The 16,318-nt window shown below is 49.0% G+C and overlaps 3 protein-coding genes across 3 annotated transcripts in view; 2 read left to right on the forward strand and 1 right to left on the reverse strand.

Annotated features, from left to right (window-relative positions):
* The window catches only part of ART1 (ADP-ribosyltransferase 1), a 122,424-nt gene that overhangs the window by 79,111 nt on the left and 26,995 nt on the right, over positions 1–16,318 (forward strand). The window lies entirely within an intron of this gene.
* Positions 1–16,318, forward strand: part of LOC309369239 (uncharacterized protein) — a 109,540-nt gene that overhangs the window by 48,894 nt on the left and 44,328 nt on the right. The gene's annotated exons all lie outside the window — the stretch shown is intronic.
* The window catches only part of LOC309369108 (uncharacterized protein), a 91,057-nt gene continuing 80,913 nt past the window's right edge, over positions 6,175–16,318 (reverse strand). The window contains exons 4-6 of the mRNA XM_081909786.1: positions 16,089–16,171; positions 15,032–15,158; positions 6,175–7,769 (exon numbers count right to left, since the gene is read on the reverse strand). Coding sequence (XP_081765912.1) covers positions 6,283–7,769; positions 15,032–15,158; positions 16,089–16,171 — 1,697 coding nt within the window. The 3' untranslated portion in view covers positions 6,175–6,282. The remainder of the gene's footprint in view (positions 7,770–15,031; positions 15,159–16,088; positions 16,172–16,318) is intronic.

Below are 16,318 nucleotides of genomic sequence, written 5' to 3' on the forward strand. Positions count from 1 at the left end.
CGGCGCCTCCCACCAGCCTGGCCCCCCCTGAAGCTGCTCTTCGCTTCAGCACAAGTGAAAAGTCCTTTAAACTTGCCTTTGGAACTCTTCGCCCCCCGATCTGCTCACTAGCGCTCCTAGAGGCCAATCCATCGGGCACAGGGCCTGCCAGTCCAGCCTCCCCAGGATCCAGTCCATCACACAGACGTGTAGAAGCATTACAACAGCTCCCCAATACTGTCCCAGCCCCCATTGGGCTTTCTGGGCATCCTCCAGCCTCTCCTGGGCTTCCTCCAGCCCCCTCTGGCCTGGCTCCCGCTGAGCTTTCACACACACTCCTCAGCGCCTGCCAGGCGGCCTGGGCCGATTCAACGCTCTCAAGATGAGGCTTCAGCGATTCATCAACGCATGCTCTGAGCATATCCAGCTCAAGTTGCATTCTCTGCTGGCTATCTTCAGCCCACGCAGCCCCACAGCTTGCAACGCCTGTTCCAGCTGCTGGCCAGCTAAGGGGTGATTCTTTTGGCTCCCACTGGTTTGCTTCCCAAAGCCCTTTGACCAAGAACCATCCCCTTATTCTTCTGCTCCATATTGCCCAACTCTTTAGAGTTAGAGGCTCCAACGGTATATCCTGGCTTTTGGCCATCTTCTCCCGTTCTACCAAGGTGCCCATTAAGCTGTACTCACTCAGTGCTCAGTGCTCAGTACCAGCTCCTCCGGCTCTCCCTTGCTTGGAGTAACGATTCTTCCAGCTGCTTCTCAGCTTCCAGCTCTCAGCTGCTTTTAGCTTCAGCCAGCTCTCTGTATCAGCAGCTCCTTGCCTCTGACGCAGGCAAATACTCATCTGCTCTCCGGCATCCAGTCAGCTCCCGTTGGCCTCCGACGGCCCCTCAGCCTCAGAACGCTAACTTCAAAGCATTCCTGGAGCTCACACCGACTGCTTTACGAGCGTTGGCTGACCTTCCATAACCTCTTGGGAAATCTATCTGCCGTGACACCTGATTACTTTATGATCGTCAATCAGCAGTTTATAACGGGTCCGGCACACTTCTTCAAAGCTGCGCCACTGTTGCTCCCTTCGGGTCACGGCTTAGCAGAGTAGAACAGCGGTGTAAAGCAGTCCTTTTCTCCATGCAAGCATACACAGACAGGTTCGTCTATTTACAGCTCTTTATTGAAACATTTTACCAACAAAGACCGGGGCTTCTTTCAGCCATGTCTCTCTCTCACAGATACACAGAGAGAAGTGAAAGTACAGGGAAAAACTCCTCCTCCTTAGCTTCTAAAAGCTTCTGTCTCCTCCCGGCTTACGTCTGACGTCGGAATGTGACGCACACTCAGAACCCTTAACCATTTAAGTTCTGAACACTCACAGTTTATACATTGACTCAAAGCTCAAGCTAAGGAAAAATAGGGATTTTGGTGCCAATTCAAACTGCCTGCACAGTCAGTTTTGGGTTTGCGAAACCCATTCCTTCAGGAACAGCAGTTTGCTCCTGCCACACCCACATTCCCCCTTCATTGGGGTGCGTTCAGGAGGAACCAGAAGCCATGTCTGACCAGGCGGCTACGATGGTGGCATTGGCTCAGGGAAACCAGGTCTTGATCCACACCGTTCAGCAGCTAAGCAATGCTGTTACAGTGCTTCAGCAGCGTTTGGATGCCTTACCAGCTCCTGGGGCCGATGCCCCAGCTTCTGGCAAGTACCCAGTGGCCCTACCAGAGAAATTCAATGGGTCCCCAGCCAGCTTTTCCATGTTAAGCTGTATATTCAGGGGCGAGCCCAGAATTTCCCCGATGACTGCACCAAGGTGCACTTCCTGATCAGCTTGCTGAAGGACCGGGCGGCCAAGTGGGCATTGCTGCTGCCCCGGCAAGACTCTCCCTTGCTGACAGACTATACAGGGTTTTGCAACCATCTGGAAACCGCGTTCGGCAACCCTCAGAAAGGGAGTCAAGCCAATCAGGCGATTCGGCAGTTGAAACGGGACAAGTCCACAGTGGCCGCCTACGCCACAGAATTTCGGCTGTTGGCACAGGACTTGTCCTGGAATGACTCCGCCCTTCAGGACCAGTATCGCGAGGGGCTTTCGGATGAGATACTGGACCAGCTGGCCATGATGGATCGCCCCGCCACGCTGGACACCCTCATTCAACGGAGCCTGCAGATAGACGATCGGTTGGAGGACCGTCGCCAGGCTCAGGGCCTCCAGCACTCCCGGCTCCCAGCTCCGGTCCTTCCCAGCAGTTCAACGGCCACAGCCAAGTCACTGGAGGAGCCAATGCAGCTTGGGGCAGCGCGGCCTCGCCTCTCTCCCTCGGGGAATACTCGGCGTCTGAAGGGGAACCTGTCTCTGTACTGCGGCGGGAGTGGACACTATGCCCAATCTTGTCCTGAGAAAACGCCAGCCACAGGGAAATGGCCAACCCCAGTAGCCGATGGCCCAGGCTACCTGCGGTCCCAAACAGCACGTGATGGGACCTCACTGGTGGAATTGCAACACCTCATAATTCTGGTGCGTCTATATCCCCCTGGTGGGTGCTGGATTCTCACCCACGCTCTGGTAGATTCAGGGGCAACCCGCTCCTATATGGACTCTGCCTTCGCCGCCCATCATCAGGTGCCACTCCAGGACAGGCCAGAACCGCTACAGGTCGAGGGAAATGACGGACGGCTCCTGTGCTCGGGGGCCATTACTCAGGAGACTCGGACCTTGGTCCTGTGTCACCAGCAGCACCAGGAGGTGCGCACCTTGGACATTGCCACCATGCCCCGGTTTCCCCTGGTGCTAGGGATGGACTGGCTGGAGTCTCACAATGTTCAGATCGACTGGGTCAATCAGACTATACACTTCCCAGACCCATGTCCCCATGCTCGGTCTGAGATGCTAATGGCCACCCCCACGGGGGAAGCTGCGTCAACGCTCCCTGCTGTTTACCAGAAGTGTTTGAGGAACTCAACGGTACATCAACCACGTGTTCCAGGTCTTGCTAGACAAGTACGTGGTGGTGTACGTAGAGGACATTCTGATTTACTCCCACGACCCAACATGCCATAAGGGTCATGTCCGATCCATGTTGCAGCGCTTGCGAGAGCAATGGCTGTATGCTAAGCTCAGCAAGTGAAAGTTCCACCAGCGGTCGGTGGACGTCCTCGGTCACCAACTCTCCCCCTGATGGGGTGCAGATGCAGGGACGCGGACTTATAAAAAATATTGGGGGGCCCCGGGAAAGCTCATGAATAATAAATAAGCTCATGAATATGCAAATAAAGTGGCGCCGCCTCCTCGTGAGCGAATAGGGGAGAGCGTGCTGCGCCTAGTAATCAGCTCCAAAGGAAATTGGGTGGAGCTTTTGCTCGGGAGGGAGGGCAGGAGGCATGCAGCCCGCCCCTCCCTGTGCATTTTGGGCTGGGGGAGGGGCGGCGATGGCGCGCTGCTGGAGGGGTGCCGGAGATTATTGGGGGGCGGAGCCCCCCCAAACGAATTTTTGAGGGGGCTCGGGCCCCCTCAAGCCCCATGGAGTCGGCGCCTATGTGCAGATGGATCCCAGGAAGGTGGCAGCAGTTCAGGAGTGGGCGGCACCCCAGAAGCACAAGGATCTACAGCGGTTCCTGGGGTTCACCAACTATTATTGGACCTTCATTGTGGACTATGCTCACCACGCCCCCCGCTGACCCGACTGCTGTGCCCCAAGACACCATTCTCTTGGGACAAGGAGGCAGAGGTGGTGTTTCAGGGGTTGAAAGCCTGTCTCCAGAGGGCGCCGCTTTTACAGCATCCTAATCCCTCTCGTCCCTTCGTGGTGGAGACCGACGCCTCCAGTAAGGCTCTCGGTGCCGTCTTGTCCCAGCAGCACGGTCCTGATGCGCTGCTGTTACTCTGCGCCTACTATTCCTGCCAGCTTCTTCTGGCAGAGTGTAACTATAGCGTGTGGGAGTGGGAACTACTGGCCATCAAGGTGGCCTTTGAGGTCTGGGGCAATCATCTTGACGGGGCAAGACACCTGGTGGATGTGAGAACCGACCACCGGAACTTGGAGTACCTCCAGACTGGGTCGACAACTTGGCATTGGAGGAGTTCGCTTACAACAACGTGGTGAACGCCTCCACCGAGCAGACCCTGTTCCAGGCCACTTACGGTTACCATCTGCGTTTGTTCCCAGATGCGCTGCCTGCATCTGCTGACAGATTGGCTCCAGGAGCTACAGTCTCAGCACCAACTATTGATGGAGCAACTGTACCACGCCAAGGATGCGTACAAGGCCCAGGCCGACCGCCACCACCAAGTGGGATCGGAACTCCACATCGGCGAGCCATGGGGCTATATAAATTCTAATTGGACTCCGTTGGAATTGGGCAAGTGTATCCAGGCTGCAGTTAGCTTTTTGGTCCCTTAGGAACAACTGAGCAACTTCCCTAGAGTGGAAGACCAGAGCCTATTATAATAAAAATCCCATAGAAAGGCCAAGGCAAAGACATCTTTCTCAAGAAATGTCCAAACCTGTGCCACTACAAGGTGACATGGTCAATATGAAAGCCCTACGGGGATTCACCAGGGATTGTTGCTGCTGTGATATGATGGAGGTGTGAGACCAGACGAGAGCTAGCTTTGACACCTGGGAACACACAAAAAAGGCAGAAACAAAACAAACTGCATTTTTCACTCATTATTTGACCTTCTCTCTAAGTGTAAAGCATAGACCACTATTGAGAATGTTTCTCCCAAACTGCAAGTATGCCACAAGTAATTTAGTACAAAATGCAATATGTGTTATTTTTTATGTGATATCCTATGTCCAGCTATGTGCACTGCTACACTTGCAAATAGAATTAAGAGGCCTGACATGCAAGTCTCTTAAGATGTACACGAAGGCATATACCGTAATTTTTGCCCTATAGGACGCACTTTTTCCCCTCCAAAAATGAAGGGGAAATGTGGGTGTGTCCTATGGGGCGAATACAGGCTTTCGCTGAAGGCTCTCATTCTCCAGGCTTCAGGAAGCTCTGCGCAACCCTCCAGAGCCTGGCGCAAAGCCACACTGGGCTCCGGAGGGTCGCGCTGAGCTGCCTGCCCTCCCGGGGTCCACGCAGCTCTGTGCAACCCTCCGGAGCCTGGCGCCAAGCCGCACTGTGCCGGCCAATCCACGCTGGCCTCCGGAGGGTCGGGGAGAGCTGCCTGCCCTCCGGGGGTCCGCACAGCTCTGCATGACCCTCCAGAGCCCGGCGCCAAGCCGCGCCGGCCTCCGGAGGGTCACGCAGAGCTGCGCCCGGGCTTCGCACAGCTGTCCGCAAACCTGGGGAGACCGGCACGGCTCCCTAGACTTGCGGATAGCAGGCTCTTCTGGGGGCTGGGGTCGGGGGAAGCTCGGGCTTCCCCCGGACCAGCCCCGTGCCTGGGGGAAAATAATTTTCCCCCTTTATTTCCCCTCCCAAATAGCTGCGTCCTATAGGGCGGTGCGTCCTATGGGGCAAAAAATATGGTAAATGTACCAAGCAAACACATATATTTTATGGGGGGGGGCAAAGACCCCTAGGAATTTAAGAGTGGCTGTATTCCCTACACCCACAAGTCTCAGAATGCTTAGAACATAAAAACACAACATAAAAACACAAAACATCACGTGTTAAAATAACATTAGATGTCAATAAGAAAAAGGCCTGGTTAAAAAGGTGCGGATTTGCCTGGCTCCTAAAGCTGTATAATTGTTTTTCCAACCTTTGTATGGATTCTTTGGTGGGAAGTAAGATTGGAACTCTGACTGAAGCTCTTTCCAAATTCCATACACTGACAGGGTTTCTCCCCTATATGAATTCTCTGATGCTTAGTAAGATTGGAGCTGTTCCTGAAGCTCTTTCCACATTCCAGACACTGATATGGTTTCTCCCCTTTATGAATTCTCTGATGGGAAGTGAGAGAGGAACTATCAGTGAAGCTCTTTCCACATTCCACTCGCTGATAGGGTTTCTCCCCTGTATGAATTCTTTGATGGGAAGTGAGAGAGGAGCTCTTTCTGAAGCTCTTTCCACATTCAACACAATGATAGGGTTTCTCCCCTGTATTAATTCTTTGATGGGAAGTGAGAGAGGAGCTATCAGTGAAGCTCTTTCCCCATTTCACACACTGATAGGGTTTCTCCCCTGTATGAATTCCCCGAATGGGAAGTGAAATAGGACCTCTGACTGAAGTCCTTTCCACATTCCACACATTGATAGGGTTTCTCCCCTGTATGAATTCTTTGATGGGAAGTGAGAGAGGAGTTATCAGTGAAGCTCTTTCCCCATGCCACACACTGATAGGGTTTCTATCCTGTATGAATTCTTCGATGGGAAGTTAGAGTGGAGATCTGACTGAAGCTCTTTCCACATTCCACACACTGATAGGGTTTCTCACCTGTATGAATTCTTTGATGAGAAGTGAGAGAGGAGCTCTGACTGAAGCTCTTTCCACATTCCATGCACTGATAGGGTTTCTCCCCTGTATGAATTCTTTGATGGGAAGTGAGAGAGGAGTTATCAGTGAAGCTCTTTCCACATTGCACACACTGATAGGGCTTCTCCCCTGTATGAATTCTTTGATGGGAAGTGAGAGCGGAGCTATGAGTGAAGCTCTTTCCACATTCCACACACTGATAGGGTTTCTCACCTGTATGAATTCTTTGATGAGAAGTGAGAGAGGAGCTCTGACTGAAGCTCTTTCCACATTCCATGCACTGATAGGGTTTCTCCCCTGTATGAATTCTTTGATGGGAAGTGAGATTGGAGCTGTGACTGAAGCTCTTTCCACATTCCACACACTGATAGGGTTTCTCCCCTGTATGAATTCTTTGATGAGAAATGAGATCAGAGCTCTTTCTGAAGCTCTTTCCACATTCCACACACTGATAGGGTTTCTCACCTGTATGAATTATTTGATGGGAAGTGAGACTGACTCTCTGCCTGAAGCTCTTTCCACATTCCACACACTGATAGGGTTTCTCACCTGTATGAATTCTTTGATGGGAAGTGAGATTGGAGCTCTGACTGAAGCTCTTTCCACATTCCATGCACTGATAGGGTTTCTCCCCTGTATGAATTCTTTGATGGGAAGCGAGAGAGGAGGTATGACTGAAGCTCTTTCCACATTCCACACACTGATAGGGTTTCTCCCCTGTATGAATTCTTTGATGGGAAGTGAGAGTGGAGCTATCAGTGAAGCTCTTTCCACATTGCACACACTGATAGGGCTTCTCCCCTGTATGAATTCTTTGATGGGAAGTGAGAGCGGAGCTATGAGTGAAGCTCTTTCCACATTCCACACACTGATAGGGTTTCTCACCTGTATGAATTCTTTGATGGGAATTGAGAGAGGAGGTATGATTGAAGCTCTTTCCACATTCCACACACTGATAGGGTTTCTCCCCTGTATGAATTCTTTGATGGGAAGCGAGAGAGGAGGTATGACTGAAGCTCTTTCCACATTCCACACTCTGATAGGGTTTCTCCCCTGTATGAATTCTTTGATGGGAAGTGAGAGAGGAGCTCTTCCTGAAGTTCTTTCCACATTCCACACACTGATAGGGTTTCTCGCCTGTGTGAATTCTTTGATGGGAATTGAGAGAGGAGGTATGATTGAAGCTCTTTTCACATCCCATGCACTGATAGAGTTTCTTTCCAATGAGATTTTGTTGATGGGAAGTGGAATTGGAGCTCTGACTGCAGCTTTCTCCACACTCCAAATTTTTTTGTGGCTTCTCCTCTCTGGGTATTTTTTCGTGGTCACCTTTGTTCTCGATTTCCAATTCATCACAATCTGCATTGGGGACAAAAAAATGATTAGAGCCTCAGGAGCAAATGGAGAAGAACTGAAGGGAGTTGCGTGTGTGTTCATTACCTGTGTTGTTTGTTTAATAGGAGATTCGGATGAGTTGTTGAATGTTGCTTTGTTTATATAAAGCAGTGGTCAAAATTGTGAAAGACTTTTGGAAAAAAGTGTATTTCAGAGTTTTGATGGCTTATAACACCACTTCATTTGGAGTAATGTCATAAAATTATATATCAATGGAAAGATAATTCGATCAAAAATGCAGAATTTGCATCATTAATGGGAATATAAATGTGGAAAAATGCATAAATGAAATATGTGAGCCCAAACCGAACTGTTCCACAGGTGATCTTTTCCCAGATACCGAACAGGATTCAGCTCAATGTCATGTTGCTGCTGTGTGCAAAAGGTGCATTCAAGATAATGATATTTCACTGCTGGAATGGCCTGGGTATAGCCCACAATTTAACCCAATCGGAAATCTATGGGGCCGACTAAAGAAACTTGTTAATCAAAGGCAACCCCTCAATAAAGCCCAATTAACAGAGACAACAATTCAGTCTTGGTTTCACATTATTACAGCTGCAGAACTAAAAACTTGGTTCACTTCATGCTATATAATTTTATGGTATTACTCCACACAAAAGTGGGGGTGTTATGAGCTCTCAAACCTCAGAAATACACTTTTCACAAAAGGTTTCCACAATTTCGGCCACTAGGAGAAGTTGTTTATTTTAAAGTTAATGTTCTTTTTATATGGGATCAGATTATTATTATTATTTATGTTTCATGTTTATATGTGTGTTGGAAGCTGCCCAGAGTGGCTGGGGCAACCCAGCCAGATGGGCAGGGTATAAATATAAATTATTATTATTATTACTACAGTGGTACCTTGATTTAAGAATAGTCCTGTTCCGGAAAGTTTGTAAACCAAAGTACCACTGTATCATCATCACCACCACCACTGCTACTTCTACCTGAGATTCAATAAGTCTAGCTCTTCTCTGGGATGAATTTTGTTTGGTCCAGTCATGGCATCCCCTCCATCTCCAATGTCAGTCGTCTCTTTGGTCAACCCAAGATTGACAGCAGCAAGGGACTTCTGGGTTGGCGCCTCCGGCAATGGCGGAGCTCCTCCGATCAGGAGGAACTTGCTCCGTGAAAAGCAGGGTCTGACCGCCACGGCGAAGGCGTAGACCCATTGAAATCACAGGCGGGAGAAGCCTGTGAACTTGGGATTCGGCTGCCACCCTTTGCGCCTCCCCTACTCGCGGGGAAACCCTATTTTGGGGATCCGGAGCGACGTGGGGTGAGTGGCGCGGTGCTTTGAATCAACCGCTTCTTTCACGGAGTGAAGCCGCATTGCCACTGCCGGAGAACGCTGACTTTTTCCTGTGGACAATTGGATTTTAAACAACTACCCGTGAGTAAAACGGAAAATTGGATCTTGAAATACTTTAATTTGGCACCAAAGCGGGAAGGTTCTAAACAGGAAGTCCGCCTTCCGCTTTTGTAAATAGACTGAAGCAAAGACACCACAAGCTAAAGTCTTTGGAAGCTTTCGACAAAGGATTAAATCTCCATCGGACAAAACCACATAACCCCCCTTGGAAGCAGGAGAAGAGGGGGGAAGTCTTGGATTTAGTGTGCCTGCAGGGGAGAGTGAAAATTAAATTGCCACTGCTCTGAACCTGGAAAAGGGTTGCCAGATGACGTTCGGGGAATGCTCAATGACAGAACAGATTTGACAGCTAGCTAATAAGAAAGATACTCTTTCCATTGTCCTCCTTTGCGTTTAAAAAAAGGGAGGAAAAAGTAACCGAAAATTGAAGCTATTGTTATTTGCTTGAGTCGTGTTTAAAATAATTGTTATAAGTGGAAACTGTTTCCCTCTAGAGGGAGCATGTGAAACTATTGCAGGAGTGAAACAGAGAGAACTCCAGCTGCAAGATAAAGATTCTGAGAACCAGAGATTGACCTTGGACTTTTCAAAATGTTGATAGGAGAAGCTATTGTGACTGTATTACACAAGATAAATTATACGCTGGAACAGCTCCATAAAAAGACAGAGGACACAATATTTAAAATTGACAACTTGGAACAGAAAGTGACTAATTTGAGTCAAAAAGTGAGTACCAATACAGAAACAATTCAGGAGTTGGCACAGGAACATACCTTGGCAGGACAAATGGTGGAGGAAAAGGAGAAAGCTGTTGTTGTGAAACTTAAAAGCTGTACAAGCGGGACCCTTAACTTCTCAGAAGTAAGTTGAGGACTACAAATCGAGGTCATTCATGATTGAGCCTAGCAAAAGTCAATTTTTGAGGTTTGGATCCCGGCTTGGATCGAAGAAGGAAAGTTGGAAAGATCCCTCTATCCAGGGATTGATTGACTTTTTGGACACGGGCTTGGGTTTGGAGGAGTTTGAAGTTTTGGGGGCATCTAGAATTGGAGGAATCCTGAAATACGTCCTGAAATTCTTTATGGACTTTACTTTGAACTATGGAAATTTGGCTGAACTGTTCAGAAGGAATAAAAGCATTGCTAGGTTGGAGTTTTCTCGAGATTTGCTCCTGAGTATCGAAGAATATGAAGAAGATCTGCAGAAGGGACTTGGAAAAGATTTAAGAGCCTCGGACATAAGATCTCCAGGTTGATGGACTATATGGAACTGACAGAAAGGACTGGCAGAATCCGAAGCCAGGGAGAGGAGATAGTGGAAGATTACTGGATAATTTAAAGTGCTTATTTAGAAATATTGTTAAAGTAATGACTGTTAGAAAAAAGGATGGAATGACATTTTATGGATTTAGCACAAATGATATAAGGAGTTAAGTACATATAAGTAATTTTCCCTTAATGGGAAAAAAGGTTAAAGAATATGTTATTTATAAGATGACAGAAAATAAAGATGGAAAGGATTTGCTGAAACAAATACTAGAAGTGGGATACAAAAAGGGAGGTGTAAGGAAGTCGAGGAAACAAGGGAATGAAGGATAGAATATGTTAGAATAATTAGGCTTAATTGGTTTACGACCCCAATTAAGCGCAGCTCCTTCTATGGCTGTCCGGCACTCTTCCGTTGCGACCTCTGCTCAGGTCCTCCTCCGGCAGCCGCAAGTTTGCAGAGTAAAACACAGCGGAACAACTGTTGCTTCAAAACCATCCAAACACACGAAGCGTTAGTGTGCTTATTTATTTATCAGTCCTTTATTGCAGCAGAATATTTACAGCTCAGCATTTCTCAGATTCTCCTGGGCTGCTAGCAGCCATGGCCACCGTCTCCCTCGGAAACAGAGACGGAACAGTGAGAAACAACTCCTCCCTCTTTCTGAGTCACGCGACAGGAATTGAGGGACGTCACACAGAACTCTTTAACCCTGTGAGTTCTGAAAGCACTAACACCCCCTCTTCCCTCCATTCCTGAGGTGACTTGGGTGTTTACCTCTCCAGACTTCTGTGTGATCAATCCCATCCCCAATGCCTTGCGCCCTCCCTTGGCGTACCTGTTGGGTATCTGTGGAACAACCTCACAACTCTCAGATTCGCACTGTGCGAAACTTACCCACGCACCTGTGGCCTGATACCTCTCAGGTGGAATACCCTTCGTTGTGCGACTGGATCGCCTAGGCACAAACTCAGGTGTTTCCTCTGACTCACCGCGATCAGCAGGTGTGTCCTCAGCATCACAGGATTCCCCCTCTGACTTAAAGCGTCTTCGAATCCTCTCCATTACACTCACAGGAGAACTAGGCTCACTCTTGGGCTCTCTTTTAACAACTCGTGGAGACGCCCCATCCTGCTCCTGACCCTGGTCAGTGACCTGGTCGTCATCAGCAGCCTCAGCCTCTCTTTCCTCCTCATCAGAACTGTCTTCTGGATCAGAGAGACATTCTGAGAGAACATCACGCCTGACAGGAGACTTTGACTTTACACCCTCCTCACAGAACTCAGCGTGTTTACTGATCAGCACCTTACTCTGATCACCTGAAGGGTAAGCAAATCGCCATGCACAGGCTTCTGGCTCATACCCACAGAAGATCATTTTCTGGACTTTGGCTCCATCTGGCCCTTGCAAAACCTTAGGCACAGGGACAAGCGCAGGAGACCCAAACTTGCGCAGAAAGTGAACTTGGGGTCTTCTGCCATTCAACAAAGAGTACGGTGTGTCACCTACCAGTGAGTTGTAGACACGATTCCAGGTGAAGGACACAGCCCTAGTTGCCTCCAGCCAAAACTTAGGAGGTAACCTGGCTTCTTTCAGCAACACCTGTGCAGCCTTAACCAGAGCTCCACTCCTCAGCTCTGCCACCCCCCCTTGATTGGGTGAAGTAACTGTGTGACGTATCCCTTTCTGTTGATAGAACTGCTGCAAAGCAGAACCAGTGTACTTAGCATTTCTGTCACTGATGATTGCTTTCACTCTGGTGGAGAACCTTAGTTCCACCCCCTCAATCCAGCTCTTGATCAGCTGTACTGCATCCTCCTTGGATTTGAGACCAAGACTCCAGGAATTCTGCGAAAAATCATCCAGAATCGTTAGCAGAAACCTGCCCCCCCCTAGACTCTGTTCTTGGACAGAATTGGACAGATCTATGTGTACCAGCTCAAAAGGTTTAGTGGTTACCCGTTCCACCTTTGGGTAACTGCACCCTCTCATCTTTGCCTGCTTGCAAGTGTCACAATTAATGGCACTTCCACAATCTTTAATTTTGCAACCTGCAACAACCTCAGGCAACGTCTGCAAATCCTCTAAAGGATTGTGGATCGTTCTCCTATGCCATGCGCATGCACACGTGACATGAGCGGGAATTGTAGCACGCTGGTTGGGAACTGTAGCACGCAACGCTTGTGCTTTCTCAACCTTCCCCTCACCCCCAAGAGACGTTTTAAGAATGAAAAGATCATTCTGTCCCCTTCTCACTTCGACAAGGCGTCTTCCTTCTCTGGAGATTGTGCAGAAATCCCCCTGGAAACAAACCTGAAAACCCTTTTTTAACAAATAAGGCACAGATAACAAACAGTGATGCACCCCTGGAACAATACAAAACTGCATCTGTTCCTGCAAAACAGAAAGATAGGCATTAGCGAACTTAGTAATTTTAGTTCTCTGTCCATTCGCGAACTTAACAGTTTGTCCCTCTGGAACTGCCGTGCAATTCCACATCTCGACTGCAGGGGTCTCTGGAACCATGTTGCGGTTAGCTGCAGAGTCGATTACAAAGCTTAGTTCAGTGTCTCTCTCAGAGCTGTCCTCAAACATTGCCATAGCAACAAAAGTCTCGCTGCCCCCTCCCTCTGGGTGTCTGCAGCAGTTTTCTCTGGTTGCCACGTCAACCAACTCCCCCTTGTTCAGGACCTTGTCAGCTTCAGTAGAAGCAACTTCCTCTGTTGCCTTGGAGACCGGACTGGCCTCTGCTTTCCCACGCAACTCTTTGGGGCTTATCTTGACTTTTCGCAGGTGGCCGGCCTTGAAGCGTCTAGCTCTCCGCAGCTTCCCAGACCTCTGCGCACGACGAAAACAACCTTTGGGTGCCTTTGGAAAACAAGCCGTTTCTGAGCTTTCACCGCTCACTGCCCCCCCACTGCTCTTAGGGCTCCCAGGACGTTTTCCTGCACCCCCTCTGGTGGGTAAAGGGCTCCCAACGCTCGGCTCCTGGCCTGGCTCCTCACACAGGCACGGTGCAGCACTAGTACAGCTGCCAGCAATAGTCCCTTCTGCCCCCTCTGGGGGCCCACAGCTTCCCTCAGCTGTGTGTTGGCTCTCAATAATGTGCCCAGCGCCATCTTGCCTCTCCCCTTCTGATGCAGCCGCGTCTAGGCTCTGGCGTTCCACTCCTGCTTCACAAGCCTCACGGAGTGCTAGCCATGCAACCTCAGGCCTCTCAGCATCTAGGACAATAGGCTTCAGCGCATCACTTACATTCTCTGCCAGGAAAGCTGGCACACACTCTTCAGCTTTACTCAGCTCTGTAGCTGCTCCAGCCGCTCTCTGTGGCTGTACTGCTTCCCAAAGGTTTGTCCCCACGAGAAGAATTTCTACGTGGAAGCTCCACTGCAGCCAGCCTTCGCGCGTCAGCTTTTCACATGGTAGCTTAAGCTCAAAACCATGCTTCTGGAACTGCGCCATCTTCTCCCCCAGTGCCCCAGCTTACTCACGTAGCAGTAGCCTCCAGCACCTGTCTTTGGAGAAGCGATTTCAGCTGCTCTCTGCGTCAGCTCCTCTGCCTCAGAATGCAGCATCAGACAAAACTCAGAACGCAGACCTCCGCTTTCGGTAGCGACCTCCAGCTGACCTCAAAGCGTTCCAGCAGACCTCCAGCAACAGTTTTACAAGCGGTAATTAGGTCCATAACCTGTTAGAATAATTAGGCTTAATTGGTTTACGACCCCAATTAAGCGCAGCTCCTTCTATGGCTGTCCGGCACTCTTCCGTTGCGACCTCTGCTCAGGTCCTCCTCCGGCAGCCGCAAGTTTGCAGAGTAAAACATAGCGGAACAACTGTTGCTTCAAAACCATCCAAACACACGAAGCGTTAGTGTGCTTATTTATTTATCAGTCCTTTATTGCAGCAGAATATTTACAGCTCAGCATTTCTCAGATTCTCCTGGGCTGCTAGCAGCCATGGCCACCGTCTCCCTCGGAAACAGAGACGGAACAGTGAGAAACAACTCCTCCCTCTTTCTGAGTCACGCGACAGGAATTGAGGGACGTCACACAGAACTCTTTAACCCTGTGAGTTCTGAAAGCACTAACAGAATATGGAAAAGGAGGAATGTTTTTAAATTGTTTTTGTTTTATTTCATTTATGTGTTTAGTTTAATGGGGTTAGGTTGGGTTTGTATTGTTCATATACTGTACTGTATTGTTTTTGTGCTTTTTTTCCTTTCTTTTTCTTTTTTGTAAACTCTAAAAGTAATAAATATTATTATTTATTTTTTTAAAAAAAGATTGACAGCAGCAAAAACAAAAGCAGAAAACCTGAAGCTACTTATCTTTCCTAACAATTCTGAAGCTGACATTAAAGATGGCATGGGCAGTTGAGACCAGCCCAATCGTGGTAAAAAAAGGAATAATTTGAGGAAGATTGTTCAAAGAAAAAACTGTAAGATACTCTTTATTGTGGGGGTGTTAGGTTCCCAGGTGTTATAGGGGCCACGGTTGAGCTCTGTGAAAATATATGAGGTGGGTCACATAGAGGTATTTTTTGAATTTACAGGCAGATATGACGATCGCACAGGGAGCCTTACCAAGAGAGGCCACGATCCCACGATTCTCCTCCATGACGTCCTTATGCAGAGCTCTCTGGTCAGGATCCAGCAACGCCCACTCCTCGTCCGTGAAACGAACAGCGACATCTTCAAAGCACACTGGACCCTAAAAGAAAAAGGGAAATGTCTGAGACAGCAGAAATATGATCTGCTCCACAATGCTCTGTTGTTTCCTTCCTGTAAATTGCGGTGTTGTTTCAATAGGATTGCTTTGCTGCACATTTTATTTATGGATGCTTATTTTATTCTAAGTTTAAATTATGGGTATTCGTTTTTGTGCAAATAGGTTGTACTCCACCTTGTGTTATTCAAGTCATTCTGCCTAGGCAAGCATTCCAGTTTCCCCAATGGAAGGATCCACTTTCTCCTCTCCTCCTGGGCTGTTCTGGGGAGTTCCCTCCCAATGCCCTAGAGCCAAATTCAAGGGATTCATGGACGAATGGGGAGGGGGAGGAATGGGAGGCAGGCCCCATTTTGCAGTAGATGGGGCTGGTTAGGTGAATCCAGGCCACTGTTTGTTCTCATTTGTCTACTGCTTAGAAACCAATTTTTGCATTCAGTTATCAATCTAAAAATAAAATAAGCCTGTTTTTGATGGCCATCTGTCTTGGATGATCTAGCAGAGATTCCTGCATTGCAGGGGGTCTCCTGGCTCTGACAGACAAGCAGGGAGGGTGGCTTCTGGCAGAAGGAGAGGGAGCCACCGGTGGCTCCTCCTTCTCCTGACTCACCTCTGCCTCTCGACCTTCTTCTCCCACTCGCATCCTTCCTCTTCTGCCTCTGATTCTGCACTGCATTCTGCCACAGAGTCTCCCAGCTCACTACGCCCTGTTTCCCCTTCAGCTTCTGACACCTCCTCTTCCCAGGCTTCTCCCTCTGACCTCTCATCCTTCCTCCACCTCCACTCCTTCGGCTCTGAGCCATCTTCCCTTCCTGGTTCCCCGGCTGTTTCCTCCCACCATTCCTCTGAGCCCAACCAGTCCATGACATTGCTCCATCTCTCGGCCTCTGTCCCCACAAGGCAGCTTCCCCTGACCTGATCTGGTTCCACAGCCGCTGCTTCCCTTCTGCCCCCATGAAAAGGCGGATCAGGAGGTCTTGCGGGCATCATTCCGTCACCTTCAAGAGAAAAAATGTAAAAAGGACACCAGGAGTGCCTGCTTCTCTGACAGGTGAAACAGGGCATCTCTAACTACAGATGGGCCTTTGAGAAAGCCTTTCCTGCTGAGAGCATTTAGACGTTTGTGGCCATTTCATATGTTTGTT

The sequence above is a fragment of the Podarcis melisellensis genome (genome assembly GCF_964234715.1).
Source record: "Podarcis melisellensis genome assembly, chromosome: 4".
In the NCBI taxonomy this organism is placed as follows: Eukaryota; Metazoa; Chordata; class Lepidosauria; order Squamata; family Lacertidae; genus Podarcis; species Podarcis melisellensis.